The following is a 16,257-nucleotide window of genomic DNA, read 5'->3' as shown; positions in this document are numbered from 1 at the left end:
GGCTCCTATTTAGCTGGTCGGGGGACCCCCGTCCAAGAAAGGAGGCCTCAAAGACCATCAGCGGATGAATACCCGAGTCCGGAGAATCCTTCGAAACGTCTGGCCAGCTTGGGCGAGGGGAGGGAAATTTCAGAGGGGGCACCCAGCGGCCATCCAGACTGGCCTCTCACCTTCCAGAGAGCGGGCCTTCAGCTCCCCTTTGGCCTTCTCCAGTTCCTGACGCAAAGTCCGGTTTTGCTGCTCAGCCTCCTGCAACTGTCTTTGGGGGAAAGCCATGGAGGTGGGAAGAGAAGAGAGAAGGGTTACCTGGGGAGGTGGGCAATGGCCCCCTGGGACTCCCACTCCCATAATCCTTTGCCCTGGCCCGGGTGTTGAAGGGAGCTCGGAAAAGTATTCCTTCTCCCGCTCCTTCCCAGAAGCACAGGTAGTCCAGCCACAATGGAGCCAAATTTTCCACTGCTAAGCAAGACCGTCGTTAAGTGAATCAGTGTCATTGAAGTCAGTAACATGGTTGTTAAGTGAATCCGGCTTCCCCGTGGACTGTGTGTCAGAAGGTCACAAAAGGGGATCATGTGACCCCGGGACACTGCAACCATCGTAAATATGAATCATTGCCAAGACTCCTCAACTTATGATGACAACATTTATGTTGTTAAGGGAGACAATTGTTAAGTGGGTTTTGTCCCATTTTATGTTGCTAAGTGAGACAATTGTTAAGTGAGTTTATGTTCCTCTCTTGCCACGGTTGTTAAATGAATCATTACAGTTAAGTTAGTAAACCTGGTTGTTAAAGTGAATTTAGCTGGTCAGAGGAGTCGCCAAAAGGGGATCACGTGACCCCGGGACACTGCGACCGTCGTTAAGTGCATGCCAGTTGCCAAGCCTCTGAATTGTGATCACGTGACCATGGTCACGAGTGTAAAAAAAAAACGATCCTAAGTCCCATTTGGAACGGTCACTAAATGAATGGTCGTAAGTTGAGGATGTCTCTGTATGTCTCTATAGAGCAGTTATGGCGAACCTTTTGTGGATCGCATGCCAAAAGCAGGGGGGGAGCGCAGGGAGGCCGTGCGTGGGCTTGGCACACCCACAATGCTACGCACATGACCCCAGCGCGCATGCGCGCCCGACCAGCTCCCCCCCCCCCCGCAATTTTTGGTGTGTTTTTTCGCCCTCCCCAGGCTCCAGAGGCTTTCTAGGAGCCGGGGGAGGACGAAAACAGCTTCCCCACCTGGAGGCTTCAGGAGCTTCCCTGAAGGCTCCGGAGGACTAAAAACGGCCCTACCGGCAAACCGGAAGTTTGGGAATGGACTTCCGGTTTGCTTGTAGGGCCGGTTAAAACACCTCCGGAGCCTTCAGGGGCCTTCAGGAGGCTTCCCTAAAGGCTCTGGAGGACTAAAAACGGCCTTACGAGCAAATGGAAGTGTGTTCCTGAACTTCCGGTTTGGCTATAGGGCCGGTTTTTCGCGTTTTTTCCCTGAAGCCTCCGGAGGGCAAAAAACAGCCTCAAAAGAAGGCTCCATGTGCCACCTGTCCGCCTTCACGGCTATAGAATCTAGCATTGGGCCAACTCAGCTGCCTCTGCAAAGAAGGGCTTGGGGGGGACAGAGGGGGACTTCACCCACCGTTCCAGCCCCAAGTGGGCCACCTTTAGCTGCTCCAGCTCCGTCTGGACGCTCTGCTTGGCCCGGATCTCAGCCTCCAACGCCGACTGCAGCTCCAACTTGGCCGAGGCCTCCACCTTCTGCAGCCGCCGGGCCTTCCAGAGGGTGTCCTGCAGGGGAAGGACGGAGGGAGAGGGCAGTTGGTGCGAGGGGCAGGCTTGGGGGACGGGGCGCACTGGGCGCTGGCCACTGTTGGGCCCTGAAGGGGCTTTTGGGGGAGGGGTGGGTAAAATGGTGGAGCTGGCCCTGTGGGGTGTTGCTGGGCAGCCAAGGATTTGCCCTGCAGGTGTGTCCCCCCCCCACTTGTGGGAAGATTGATTAGGAAAGGGAGGGAGGGAGGCGAGAAGGAAGGGGAAAAAAGAAAGAAGGAAGGAAGGAAGAAAAAAGGGAGGGAAGGAAGAAAAGAAGGGAGGGAGGGGAGGAAAGAAGGAAGGAAGAAGGGAGCGGGGAAGGAGAAAAAGTAGGGAGGAAAGGAGGAAAGAAGGAAGGAAGGAAGAAGAGATGGAGGGAGGGAAGGAAGGAAAGAAGGAAAGAAAAGGGAGGGATGGAGGAGAAAAAAGGGAGGGAGGAAAGGAGAAAAGAAAGAACAAAGGAAAGAGAGGGAGGGATGAAAGAAGAAAGAAAAGAAGGAAAGGAAAAAAGGAAGGAAGATGGAGGGAGGGAGGAAAGAAAGAAGGAAAGGAAAAATTTAAGGAAAGGAAAGGAAAGAAGGGAGGGAGGGAGGGAAAGAAGGAGAGAGGAGGAGAAAAAGAAGGAAAGAAGGGAGGGAGGGAAAGAAGGAGAGAGGTTGAGAAAAAGAAGGGAGGGAGAAAAGAAAGGAGAAAAAGAATGAAGGAAAAAGAGATGGAGGGAGGGAGGGAGGAAAGAAGGAAAGGAAAAAAGGAACGATTGAAGGAAGAAAAGAGGGAGAGAGGGAGGAAAGGGAGCGGAAGGGGAGGGAGGGAGGGAGGAAGAAAAGAAGGGAGATAGGGAAAGAAGGAGGAATGGGGCAGGAGAAAAAGGAGGGAGGAAAGAAAGGAGAAAAGAAAGAAGAATGAAGGTTTTGTATTCTGGAGGAAGGAGGACGCGGTAGCCAGAGGTCCGAACAAGAACTACTTTATTAACAACAAAAGAAGGTGACAGCGATTCGAAAAGGGGAACTGCGCGCCAAGGTATTTATATAACTGGGAGAACCAATCAGTGGCCGAGGACTGGGCAGCAACTGCTGACGTCAGAGCCTCGGCCAATCAGCAAGTAACTCTGGCCGGCAACAGCCTCTGCTGCGTCTCAGCCAATGAGGACGCAAGAGGCTGTTGCTGGCTTGAAGGTTATGAATATGGAATGTTTAACTCATGAATATTTAACACCCCTTCCCCCCAGTTCTGCGCATGCTCCCGGCTGGAGCATGCGTAGTCACGGAGATAGGCGGGGCGGTGCCGGACCCGCCCAGATCTCCTCAGTTCAACAGGAGTCGTCGGCGGAGGTGGACCTGCTCATTGTAGCTCCTCCCCAAAGGGAGTGTAGCTCCGAGGGACGCCATCTTGGCACGGCCCAGAAGGCGGGCTCAACATCGCAGGTAGGCTGGGCCGGGGTGGCGCGTCCATAGACATAGGGTCCAACAATGAGGGAGTGTCTCTGGGGGTAGGAGCATAGGCCGGCGATTCTTCGATGGCGGTTTGAGCTGACAGTCTCGCTTCCCAGCAGGGGGCGCTCAGGTAGGCCGGGCCTGGTGTGGAGAAGGCCTGTTGTCGTTGTGCTTCGGATTGAGCTGTGTCTGGCTGTGGATAGGCAAGGCCTGATTGTGTGAAGGCCTCACTCGGCAACCCTGGTAGAGTGGCGTTGTCTAGACCTGGAGAGCCCTGGTTGCCGATCTCCGTTGGGAGGTGCCTCCTCAACTGATCCAAGTGGCGCCTCTACTCGGATCCATCGGCCAGTCGGACCCTGAAAGAACAGGGGCCTGTCAGGGCTGTTATTGTAGCTGGGACCCACCTGGGCTCCCCGGTGAAGGAGCGGGCCCACACCAGATCCCCCTGTCTGAAGGAACGGGGAGGGATGACCCCCAGGTTGCACGGCTGGTCCCCTGAATAGAGCGGATGGAGTCTATCCAGGGGAGTCCGCAGACGCCAGCCCATCAAGAGCTCCGCGGGGCTTTTGTTGGTCGTCGGACAGGGAGTGGAATGCTGGCTTAACAAGTAAGCCGCCACTCTCACCTGCCAATCGCCCCGGTCCATGCGGCCCAGTGCCTCCTTAGCTGAGCGGACCGCCCGCTCCGCCCGGCCATTACTGGCCGGGTGGTACGGGGCTGTGGGCGCATGCCGGATCCCCTGCTCGGCCAGGAACTCCTGAAATGTGGTGGCTGAGAACTGTGGGCCATTGTCCGACACAAGTATGTCTGGCAACCCATGGGTCGCGAACAGTCTACGCAAAGCCCGGACCATGCTCTCGGCTGTGGTGGAGACCATCAGGACCAGTTCCACCCACCGAGAGTAGGCGTCCACCACAATTAGGAAATTCTGGCCGTGGAAGGGACCAGCGAAATCAATGTGGAGGCGTGACCACGGGCCTCTCGGAGCCTCCCACTCACGAGCAGGCCCAGCCGGAGGGTTGGGCCTAGAAAGTTGACATGTAGCACAGCGCCCTACGTAGGCCGCTATCTCCGAGTCCTGCAGGCTTTTAGCTGAATTGGAACGACTTGGGGGTCGAGGCTAGGGGAGATGGGGTGCCCTTATAACAGCCTAGCTGGCCATCGAAGATGTCAGCGAATTCGGCTAGGACGTCCTCTAGGGAGGAGGAGAGAACCTGGTGAACCCCCCCTATAGATAACCCCAGAGGAGGGAACCAGTCCAGGCCCAGGAGGGCTGGCAAAGCCTTCCTGACAATCAGGATGGGCAGGTTTCCCTTAAAGGAGCCGTATTGGACTGAAATGGGAAAGGACCCCAGGGTGGGAATTAGGTTTCCCTGGTAATCCCACAGGGTCATTTTGGCAGGCAAAAGCTGTTTTTGGGATACTTTGGGACACAAGCGGGAGAAGACGGCCCAGGACAGTAGGGAACGGGACAATCCGGAGTCCACCTCCATCTTGCAGGGCTGACCTTCGAGCTGGACAGTGGCTGCGACCTTCCGGGCTCCGGTGGAGGCCTGGCTGACTGTGCCCTCAGCAAGCCGCGGTTGATAGATGTTGTGGCAGTCATCTGCCCTTCGAGCCGGCCGCGGTGGTTGGCGGCGGCGCTGCGCTTGGGTTGGCCCATTCGTCTGGAAGAAGGAGGGGGCCGGCAACGATGCCCGGCAGACTTGGGCAATGTGCCCTTGCCACTGACAACGGTGGCAGATGGTATTGCGGAACGGGCAGGCAGGACGTGAGTGGCGGCCGCCACAGCTAATACAGGTGGACCCTGCGGCTGGTGGTGCCGCTGCAGGGGCTGGAGGCTTCCGCCGGGGTTGTGCCCTTAGCTGGCCCACGACTTCCGTGGATGGATCTTCTGGGGGTGGCAGTTCGTCCACCAGGCATGCCTGAGAAACCGGCGGAGCTTGAGGGGTGCCACCTGGTATTTGCGAAGACAGTTGCAGCCGCTCGATGTCCGCCGTAGACTGCTCCGAGAGCTCAGCCGCTCTGGCAGTCTCCACAGCTTGCAATAGAGTAATGTCCTGGTGGCGGAACATTCAGCTGCGCAAGTTGACATCTCGCACCCCACAAACAAACTGCTCCACCAGGTTTTCCTCTAAATTACTGAAGTCACATTGGGCCGCCGTTGTACGCAGGGACTCTAAGAATTGGCTGATAGATTCGTTAGCTCTTTGCACCCTGCGGCGGAACGCGAAGCGGCGGGCAATCTTTGAGGGTGTTGGTGCATAGTGTCCTTTGAGCCGGGCCATCAGGGTTTCCCAGCCTAGCTTATACGCCGGCCTTGGAGCTGCCAAGGCTCTGGCGGATGCGAACATGGAAGGTTCGCAACACGAGAGGAAGAAGCTGCATTTTTCCTCGTCGGTTTGTGCCTGGTTCTTGGACGCAATGAGATAACACTCAAAGCGTTCCATGAATCCTTCCCAGGATTCTCCTCCCGAGCCGTAGGGAGCAAACGGAGGCAAGGCAGAAGTCATGGTGACTTAGATGCGGAAGAACGTCGTGGAATGAAGAAGAAGAGAGAGAGAGAGAAAAAAAATTCTCTTCTGTCGGTCAGCGTTCGTTGCCGGCGCGGAACGTGGCGGGGCAGCTAGCTGAATCTTCTTTCTCACTTTTCCTTAGGCTACGCGGGAATCGCGAATCCCATCCTCGTCGCCAGTTTTGTATTCTGGAGGAAGGAGGACGCGGTAGCCAAAGGTCCGAACAAGAACTACTTTATTAACAACAAAAGAAGGTGACAGCGATTCGAAAAGGGGAACCGCGCGCCAAGGTATTTATATAACTGGGAGAACCAATCAGTGGCCGAGGACTGGGCAGCAACCGCTGACATCAGAGCCTCGGCCAATCAGCAAGTAACTCTGGCCGGCAACAGCCTCTGCTGCGTCTCAGCCAATGAGGACGCAAGAGGCTGTTGCTGGCTTGAAGGTAATGAATATGGAATGTTTAACTCATGAATATTTAACAGAAGGAAGAAGAGATGGAGGGAGGGAGGAAAGGAAAAAAGGAAAGATTAGAGGAATTAATGAGGGAGGGAAGGGAATGAAATGAAGAGGGAGGAAGGAAGAAAAAGGGAGGGAGGAAAGGAAGGAAAGAAGGAAAGAAAAGGGAGGAGGGAGGGAGAAGAAAAAGGGAGCGAGGAAAGGAGAAAAGAAAGAAGGAAGGAGAGGGAGGAATGAAAGAAGGAAGAAAAGAAAGCAAGGAAAAAAAGGAAGGAAAAAGAGTGGAAGGAAGGAGGGAAAGAAGAAAGGGAGCCAGCCTCAAAGGTCCCTGATTTGTTTCTCCTCCCACCATTTCTCATGCCCCGCCCCCCATCAAGTGACTCCTCCCTCCCCAGGGCCCTCTTACCGGAGTCTTGGGGCCCGGACTCTGCGCCCCTGCCTGCTTCAGGGCCTCCATCTCGTCCATCATGCGAGTCGCCATGGCCTGCAGGTACCCCCTGGACTCCTTCTCATCGCTCACCCTGTATAGGGGGGGGGGGAGAGAGACAAAAGTTCGGTCTCAATTCTAGTCATAAGTCGAGGACTAACTTCAATTAATTTCCATAAATTCTAACTAAAATTATAATCCCCCCCCTTGCATCTTGCTCTGAACTACCAATCCCAGAATTCCACTGGATGAGATTCAAGGGGGAGGGGCTTGGTCCCAACCTATCAGGAGGGCGCCAGGTTTTTTTGTGTGTGTGGGGGGGAAGGCTGCCCTAGATGCTGGGCTCCTTTAAGAGAGAAGAAAAGACACTCCGCGCATCCTCAGAGGCAACCTTGCCAGTGCAAACTCTGGAGGGGATTCCCTCACCACTTCAAAATGTCGGCGATCTGAATCTCCCAGTTGGCGAAGGTGGCTTTGTGGGATTCGGAGGTGCAGCTCCCTGGTCCGGGGTGCAAGCCGTCGTTGCCCCGAGAATCCACCTGTTGCAAGAAGCAGATTGCAGCCTTTAAAAGAGCCATTGGGGGTACAGTGGGGGAAAGGGGCTACAGCAAGAGTTCGAGTCCCGCTGAATCACAACAGCTCAGCTAATGCAAGAGTCAGCAACCTTAAACACTCAAAAGAGCCGCAAAGGTCCTAACTGGAACCTCCCGTTCAATTCTGGAGACGACCGGAAGTCCCCTTCCATTCCGACCATAGAGTGTCCTCCTAGCGGGGCCTCCTTTTTCCTCTACCTGTCCTAACCGAAAGCTCTATCGATTGTGGAGCTGACTGGCGGCAGGGAGCCGCAGCAGAGGGATGAAAGAGCCACATGCGGCTCCAGAGCTGCAGTTTGCCGTCACCTGGGCTAATGCACCGGACTTTCTCAATCCAACCTTCCTCGCAGGGTTGTTGTGGAGCAAAGCACCCCATTTTATGCTCCTGGAGAAAAAGGGAGGGAGGGTGGGGGAGGGGAAGGAAGAGGCAATTTGGGAAACCATAAAATTCCCCAGAATTCGATGCACATCTACCTGGTCACTGGGAGGCCACGGGCTGCAGCTGCTGCTCGTGGCTGCTTGGCCTCCTCTGTTTGGCTCCACATTTTCACACCTGGGAAGAAAAAAAATCACCCCCCATTCATCATACAAATAGCCCTCAACTTACAACCGCAACGGGTGGGATCTCCAAGGCCTCGAACTTTGGCAACTTTAACGGAGTTGAAGTCCACAAGTCTTAAAGTTGCCAAGGTTGGAGACCCCCTGGCAACGGTGATCACAACTTCCATCTCTAAACAATTGGGTCATTAAGCGAGTCATCACATGACCACACCCAATTTCACAGTTGTCGAGAGAAGCACATGGCCGTTAAGTGAATCCTGCTTCCCCCTTTGACTTTGTGTCAACTCATAAAGTTGACACGGTGAGGAAAGTGTGTGTGGGGAGGGAGCGCATTCCACGCATACTTTCAGCTCTCAGTCGGATCTCAGATTATTACAGCAGGCTTGTGAGGCATGCACCTCGTTGGAGAATGTGATTTATGACACAGACTGAGGCGAGGGGAGAAACCGGGGCAAAGTTCAGTCATAATTCAAATGAGGCTTAGATCTGACTGCAATGGGGTATTGCCGAAATGGTGCTTCTAATAAATGACTGGTTTTCTTTTGAAATTTGGCTCGAGGCTCATGAATCAATTAGGGCATCTTTTGGAAACCTGACACTCTGCTTATTGAAAGCCAGCTGCCAATGGTGATCAGTGGCCCCGGAACGCCTCCTCCCTTCTCTTGCCAACCTCACATAGAATCACGTTCCGCCGCTCACCGCTGTCTCCTGGCTTTCTCCAGCTGCTCCTGCAGCTGGGCCACCTCCTTGGTCAGAGCCTCAACCTGCCGTTCCTTGGCTTGCAGCTCCTCCTTCCACGCCCCGCACGGCTCCGGGCGTCTCCTGGAGCTGGACCGCTTGAAGAGGGCCGTGCTTGGTTTTGCCTGCAAGAGCGCCCCGAGTCAATGCGGCACAGCGGCTATGCCAGGGTGGCCCCCCTCCCTACCCCCCAGCTATGGTCAGGTCAGCTTCAGGATTGACAGGCTAATGCCACCATTAGGACTAAGGCGGGGTGGAATGCAGTGGTGGGTTTCAAAAATTTTTCGAACCTACTCTGTGGGTGTGGCCTCCTTTGTGGGAGTGGCTTGCCGGCCATGTGACCTGATGGGAGTGGCTTGCCAGCCATGTGTTCTCTCTCTCTCTCTCTCTCTCTCCTTCCTTTTGTCTCTCTGTCCCTTTTTCCTTTTTTTCTTTCATTTCTCTCTCACTTTTTATTTCCTTTTTTCTTTTTTATTTCTTTCTTCCTTTCTTTCTCTTTCTCTTTCTCTCTCTGTGTGAGTGTGTGTGTGTGTGTCAGTGGTAGGTTTCAAAAATTTCTGGAACCTCTTCTGTAGGTGTGGCCTGCTTTCCGGGTCCACTGGTGGGACCTCTTCTAACTGGTTCGGTAGATTTGACGAACCGGTTCTACCGAATAGGTGCGAACTGGTAGGAACCCACCTCTGGTGGAATGCCACCAGTTAGCACCAGTTCACGCGAAGCGGTAGGGATGAGCTGTGAGCCATGCGATCGTCGTAAGCTTTTTTCCCCACTTTTTGAAAGCATTTTTCGCCCTGCCCATTTGCCCGAACTAGCAAGAAAAAAAATATTGTAAAAGTGGGGGGAAAAAGGTTCCATGACAATCAGCTGTGAGTTGCCCGATCGTGGGAAACTCCCCCCCCCCTTTAAAGATTTTTTTTTACTGCTCATTTGCCTGAAACGGTAGTTTAAAAAATGCTTTAAAAAGTGGGGGGGGGGGAAGGTTCCCACAATCGCATGGCACCACTGAACCTTTTTTCCCACTTCTTAAAGCATTTTTTACTACCGGTTCGGGCGAATAGATAGTAAAAAATGTTTTAAGAATTAGACAAAGTTTGGCCACACCCACCCAGTCACATGACACCACCAAGCCACGCCCAGAGAACCGGTGGTAAAACACTTTTACATTTCACCACTGCATTAAGGTTCCTCCGGTCGTGTGCACAGCCCTACCCGCAGCTCCTCCACCTCTTCTTTCAACTTCCGCATTTGCTGCTCCGCTCTCTCCCGTCCCTTTCGCTGCTTGGTCACCTCGCCCACCAGGTTTTCGATCCGGTGCTCCAGCTGCGGGAAGAGAAGAGGCTTTTCTCGTGTTCTGCAGGAAAGGTGGTTTATGGGGGAGTATCTGGTCTAATCCTCAGCCCAGAAGCTGCGGAAGGCAATCTGGGATGCTTCTGGATGCCTCCTTGAGGTGAGGCCCTGAGCCCTGAGTGGTCCGCCTATCTTAAGGTTATAAAACTCTGCATTTTTCTTTTTAATATCTTCTAGTGATAATTGTACGGAGTTAGATGCTATGTAGCCATAACAACATTCTTTCTGGAAAGCCAAGGTCATCCTTTGTATCTGCACCTCTGCACCTGACCGGAACTGGATGGGTGGAACTGCCAGCGTGTCAATGGAAGATTGGACCATGGGATGGATTTGTGAGGGGGGGGGGAGATCTTGAGCTTTCAACTAGGTAGGGAAAACTGGGAAGCTTTCAGATTCGTGTTTTCCCAGATGTGCCAATATGGCTCTTCATAAATTGGAACTTTGAGCATTACTTTGCCTTGGACTCTGATTTAATTTTGGATGCTATTTGGAACCCTGACAGTAAAGATTTCCCCTGTCCAGTTGTGTCTGATACTAAGTGGTGTTGCGCCAATGTTCTCTGAAGACACTTCCAAGGTCATGTGGTTGGCATGAATTTATACCAAGGGGCACATGGAACGCTGTTACCTTCTCACTGAAAAGGTACCTTAACTTATGACCAAAATTGAACCCCAAATTTCTGATCTAAGCGAGATAGTTCTTGTGAGTTTTGCCTCACTTTACAGCCTTACTAACCACAGTTGTTAAGTGAATCAGTGCACTTCTTAACTTAGTAACCCTTAGTAAACAGGGAATAAATACCACTCCTGTTAACAATGAGGATGCCGGCTAATTGGGTAATGAAACATTGGCCAGAAAACAGCCAAGCTCAGAGAGCACCAAGGGCCCCACAATTCAATCCTGAGTTACAAAAATTCTCCCTGATTGGATGGAAAATCCCTTCTCCAAAGAGCAGAAGATACATCTCTTCGTCTAGGGGGTTAATCTATGCAGAGCTCTTAACATTCAGAACAAATGCTCTGGATTCTTGGGAAAGACTCCAGTGAGGAGGCTATGCATGTGTGTGTGTGTGTGTGTGTGTGTGTGTGTGTGTGTGTGTGTGTGTGAATGCGTTTGTGGAGAAGAAAGTACCTCCTTGCGTCCATTCTCAGCACGGGCCAGCTCCTTGCGTAGCCCTTCCACCCGTCGAGCAGCAGCTTCCGTCTCCTCCAGTCGCTCCCGCAGTAGGCGCGAATGTCGCAACAACTGGGCCTGCAGCTCCCCACATTTGGCCTCGGCGCTCTGCAGCTCCTCTATCGTGTCCTGATGTCGCTCCTGTTCCTCTTGCAGCTCCCAAGCCTGAGCCTGTAGCTGCTCCTGCAGCTCAGTCAGACCCTACCGTGAGAAGAAGCCGCCATCAGCACGGGACTCAGGTACCTGGCTGCACAGAAGGTCCCATCTGGGTCGCCAAGTGCTAAAACACACAGGAACCAGGCACTGATGGAGCATTGACAGCCCCACAGCAGGCTCCATCTGGGTTGCCAAGTGGTTTAAACGCATAGGCATCAGGAGCCGACGGAGATTTCGGACGACCTTCTGCAGCCCCTCAGAGTAAGAGGCAGCAGGATGAGGGGTCCAAATTGTGCACCAATAGAAAACTGCACCTTTAGGAAAGGAGGGAGAGAGGGAGGGAGGGAGGAAGGAGGGAGGAAAGGAGGGAGGGAAGGAAGCACTTAGACTTATATACTGCTTCACAGTGTTTTGCAGTCCTCTCTAAGCGGTTAACAGAGTCAGCCTCTTGCCCCCAACAATCTGGGTCATCATTTGACCCACCTCGGAAGGATGGAGGGGTGAGGCAACCTTTAGGAAGGAAGGGAGGGAGGAAGGAGGGAGGGAGTGAAGGAAGGAAGGAAGGAAGGGCAATAGCACTTGGACTTATATCCCGCTTCACAGTGCATTTACAGCCCCCTCTAAGCGGTTTACAGAGTCAGCCTTTCACCCCCAAAATCTGGGTCCTCATTTGACCCACCTCAGAAGGACAGAAGGCTGAGTCAACCTTTAGGAAGGAAGGAAGGAAGGAAGGAAGGAAGGAAGGAAGGAAGGAAGGAAGGAAGGAAGGAAGGAAGGAAGGAAGGAAGGAAGGGCAATAGCACTTGGACATATCCTGCTTCACAGTGCATTTACAGCCCCCTCTAAGTGGTTTACAGAGTCAGCCTTTCACCCCCAACAATCTGGGTCCTCATTTGACCCACCTCAGAAGGACAGAAGGCTGAGTCAACCTTTAGGAAGGAAGGAAGGAAGGCTGGAAGGCTGAGTCAACCTTTAGGAAGGAAGGAAGGAAGGAAGGAAGGAAGGAAGGAAGGAAGGAAGGAAGGAAGGAAGGAAGGAAGGAAGGAAGGCTGAGTCAACCTTGAGTTGGTGGGACTTGAACTGCCGAAATACTGGCAATCAGAAGTAGCCTGCAGTACTGCACTAACCACTGCGCCCCCACAGCTCTTCATTAAATGTTTTATATTAATGTTTGTTGTTGCTGGGGGGGAGTGGGCTTATTATTTTACTATTTATTATTTTATTATTATTTCATTTATTTTACCCAGTTTTCATATCTGTGTAAGCCGCCTTGAGTCGCCATGTGCGAGCAGGCAGTGTTATAAATTTCCTAATACAAATAAATAAATAAATGGGCACCGGTCACTCGTTCCTTGGTCATCTCTCTCTCTCTCTCTCTCAGCTGGATTGCTGTACTGCGCTCCACATGGGGCTACCCTTGAAGAGTATTTGGAAGCTACAACTAGTACTGAATGCAGTGGTACGACAGTTTTGGAACTCCTTAAGGGCGGGTGTTATAACACCGCTGTTGTGCAAGCAATATTGGTTAACATTTTTTTTCTGGTCCAATTCCCATGATTTTAATTTTAATTTTTCTTAATGTTAACTGTTTTTAAATTTATCTGTGTGCCATTTTGTAAGCTGCCCAGAATTGCTTTACCGGTGGGATGGGCGGCATATTAATGTAATAACTAAATAAAAATGAAAGCAATACCTTCCAGGACACCTGGCCTTTCCTTGAAAGAACGAAAAACTGGGGAATGCAATCCTCTGTGTTTACACTGCGTGGCCAAATAAGTTTAGGAAAAACAGACTCCAAAGGATTCCTTTGGATGGGGGAAGCAGAGATTGGGGTTCACCCCACCAGTTCTGGGTACGTCGCCTGTTGTGGCCCTGCAGGAGCCGTTGGAGCTGCCACCAGACTCCGACAGTGAGGGGGCATTTGAGTCGGCCCTGGAGGATGTGGAGGACCCTGGACAGGGTTCCGACTCCGAGCAGGGCACAGAGGACTGGTTGGCCACCAGGTGGCGCCTCAGCCTTGGATCATTGGGGAGGAGACAAGAGAGAGTGATCCAGAAACCACCTGTGAGTTGTTCCGGGATGCACACCGTCGAAGGGCTACTCGGTGTCAAGAACAACTACGTAATTACAGGAGGTAATTACGCTCAGCTGATGGTCATTAGTCTCCTCTCCAGGCTATAAAAGAGATTGCTTGTGCCACCCCCTTCTTGCAGAAGTCAACGCTTGGACTAAAGAGAAACGAACTTGGCAGGCTGGATTGCTGCCAAGGTTTGTCGGACTTGCTGCCAAGGTCCTTATCTGTTTGTTTATTTGGCTTTCAGCCACCGAGAGTCTGGTCTTGTTATTAAAGGACATTCCATTTTACGCTTGTCTCGGCTTTCGTTACTGGACGGAGGAGAGGGTGAGAACAGTCGCCCATCAAACTCAAAACCGGATAGAAACAGGAATGTGATCTAGTCAGTTTCAAAATCCTGTCTAGGCAGTATCACGGCGCTGGTTAGCAAACTCAAGTGGCCAGTCCTGCTTGCCAGAACGTGCATTTTTCTTTAGGGTGCTTTGAGTAAATGAAACAAATAGTTTGCACCTCATTTTGCCCAACTTGGCAACTTTTAGACGCTGGACTTCAACTTTCAGGGCTGGCTGGGGATTTCTGGATGTTGAAGTCCAGTGTCTAAAAGTTGCCAAGTTGGATAAAATGTGGTTTTTGAGTGGAAGAAGAATTGAAATGTTGAATTCGCCTATATTTGCCCCTTTATGCTCCTCGGGCATTATTATTTCGATTTGTTGCTAAATCTCCTGATTTGTTTGATCTCAAGATCTTGTGATCAGATCAATCTGATTCATTTCCTCGACTGCAGTCTGGGAAACCCTCTTGTGGGGGGGGGTCTGTATACCTGGAGAGCATCCTTCTTCTCCTCTTCCAGAAATGTCACACGGTCCTCCAAGGCCTTCACCTGACCCAGGACGATGCGATTGTGGTACTGTTTCTGCATCTTGTCATTCTCCAGCTGATTTTCTGCCAGGCGGGAGGGAGGGAGGGAGAAAGGGAGGGAGAGACAGAGAGGGAGGGAGAGAGGGGGATAGGAGGGAGAGAGTGGAAGGGAGAGAGGGAAAGAGAGGGAGAGAGAATGTACATATAGAGAGAGAGGGGGGAGGGAGGGAGAGAGGGACAGAGAAAGGGAGAGAAAATGGGAGGGAGGGAGAGAGAAAGGGAGGGGGAGACAGAGAGGGAGGGAGAGAGGGAGATAGGAGGGAGAGAGTGGAAGGGTTAGAGGGAAAGAGAGGGAGAGAGAAATGTACATATATAGAGAGAGGGGGAGGGAGGGAGGGACAGAGAGGGACAGAGAAAGGGAGAGAAATGGGAGGGAGGGAGAGAGAAGGGGAGGGACAGAAAGGGGAGAGAGGGGGAAAAAGGGAGAGGGAGAGAAAGGGAGGGAGAGATAGAGAGGGGGAGAGAGGGGAAGGAGGGAGAGAGAGAGGGAGGGAGAGGCAGAGAGGGAGGGAGAGAAAGGGAGGGAGGGAAGAAGGATGGAGAGAGAGAGGGAGGGAGAGACAGGGAGGGAGAGAGAAAGGGAGGGAGAGAGGGGGAAGGAGGGAGAGAGAAAGGGAGGGAGAGACAGAGAGGGAGGGAGAGAGGGTGGAAGGAGGGAGAAAGTGGGAGGGAGAGAGGGAAGAGAGGGAGAGATAAATGTACATATATAGAGATAGGGAGAGGGAGGGAGGGACAGAGAGGGAGGGGAAAGGGAGAGAAAGGGAGGGAGAGACAGAGGGAGGGAGAGTGTGGTAGGGAGAGAGGGAAAGAGAGGGAGAGATAAATGTACATATATAGAGATAGGGAGAGGGAGGGACAGAGCGGGAGGGGGAAAGGGAGAGAAAGGGTGGAGAGACAGAGGGAGGGAGAGAGGGGAAAGGAGGGAGGTAGTGGGAGGGAGAGAGAGAAAGAGAGAGATAAATGTACATATATAGAGAGAGGGGGAGGGAGGGAGGGACAGAGAAAGGGAGAGAAAATGGGAGGGGAGGAGGAGAGAAAGGGAGGGAGAGACAGAGAGGGAGGGAGAGAGGGAGATAGGAGGGAGAGAGTGAAGGGTTAGAGGGAAAGAGAGGGAGAGAGAAATGTACATATATAGAGAGAGGGGGAGGGAGGGAGGGACAGAGAGGGACAGAGAAAGGGAGAGAAAATGGGAGGAGGGAGAGAGAAAGGGAGGGACAGAAAGGGGGAGAGAGGGGGAAAAAGGGAGAGAGAGAGAAAGGGAGGAGAGATAGAGAGGGGGAGAGAGGGGGAAGGAGGGAGAGAGAGAGGGAGGGAGAGGCGAGAGAGGGAGGGAGAGAAAGGGAGGGAGGGAAGAAGGATGGAGAGAGAGAGGGAGGGAGAGACAGGGAGGGAGAGAGAAAGGGAGGGAGAGAGGGGGAAGGAGGGAGAGAGAAAGGGAGGGAGAGACAGAGAGGGAGGGAGAGAGGGTGGAAGGAGGGAGAAAGTGGGAGGGAGAGAGGGAAAGAGAGGGAGAGATAAATGTACATATATAGAGATAGGGAGAGGGAGGGAGGGACAGAGAGGGAGGGGAAAGGGAGAGAAAGGGAGGGAGAGACAGAGGGAGGGAGAGTGTGGTAGGGAGAGAGGGAAAGAGAGGGAGAGATAAATGTACATATATAGAGATAGGGGAGAGGGAGGGACAGAGCGGGAGGGGGAAAGGGAGAGAAAGGGTGGAGAGACAGAGGGAGGGAGAAGGGGGAAAGGAGGGAGGTAGTGGGAGGGAGAGAGAGAAAGAGAGAGATAAATGTACATATATAGAGAGAGGGGGAGGGAGGGAGGACAGAGAAAGGGAGAGAAAATGGGAGGGAGGGGAGAGAGAAAGGGAGGGGGAGACAGAGAGGGAGGGGAGAGAGGGAGATAGGAGGGAGAGAGTGGAAGGGTTAGAGGGAAAGAGAGGGAGAGAGAAATGTACATATATAGAGAGAGGGGGAGGGAGGGAGGGACAGAGAGGGACAGAGAAAGGGAGAGAAAATGGGAGGGAGGGAGAGAGAAAGGGAGGGACAGAAGGGGGAGAGAGGGGGAAAAAGG

At 52.8% G+C, this 16,257-nt stretch overlaps 1 protein-coding gene across 3 annotated transcripts in view; it reads right to left on the bottom strand.

The window, feature by feature from the left end:
• Nucleotides 1–16,257, bottom strand: part of LOC148042275 (serine/threonine-protein kinase MRCK gamma-like) — a 111,250-nt gene that overhangs the window by 27,425 nt on the left and 67,568 nt on the right. For all 3 annotated transcript variants that reach the window (XM_087703060.1, XM_087703062.1, XM_087703063.1), the window contains exons 12-20: nucleotides 14,093–14,214; nucleotides 11,001–11,243; nucleotides 9,732–9,842; nucleotides 8,484–8,647; nucleotides 7,698–7,776; nucleotides 7,057–7,169; nucleotides 6,610–6,724; nucleotides 1,626–1,774; nucleotides 171–259 (exon numbers count right to left, since the gene is read on the bottom strand). In XM_087703060.1, coding sequence (XP_087559186.1) covers nucleotides 171–259; nucleotides 1,626–1,774; nucleotides 6,610–6,724; nucleotides 7,057–7,169; nucleotides 7,698–7,776; nucleotides 8,484–8,647; nucleotides 9,732–9,842; nucleotides 11,001–11,243; nucleotides 14,093–14,214 — 1,185 coding nt within the window. The remainder of the gene's footprint in view (nucleotides 1–170; nucleotides 260–1,625; nucleotides 1,775–6,609; nucleotides 6,725–7,056; nucleotides 7,170–7,697; nucleotides 7,777–8,483; nucleotides 8,648–9,731; nucleotides 9,843–11,000; nucleotides 11,244–14,092; nucleotides 14,215–16,257) is intronic.

This window comes from Thamnophis sirtalis, unplaced genomic scaffold (genome assembly GCF_051295495.1).
Source record: "Thamnophis sirtalis isolate CommonGarterSnake01/CBP01778 unplaced genomic scaffold, rThaSir2_p1.2 scaffold_19, whole genome shotgun sequence".
Taxonomy (NCBI): Eukaryota; Metazoa; Chordata; class Lepidosauria; order Squamata; family Natricidae; genus Thamnophis; species Thamnophis sirtalis.
Note: the sequence above shows the minus strand (reverse complement) of the source record. Positions and strands in the feature narration are given on the sequence as shown.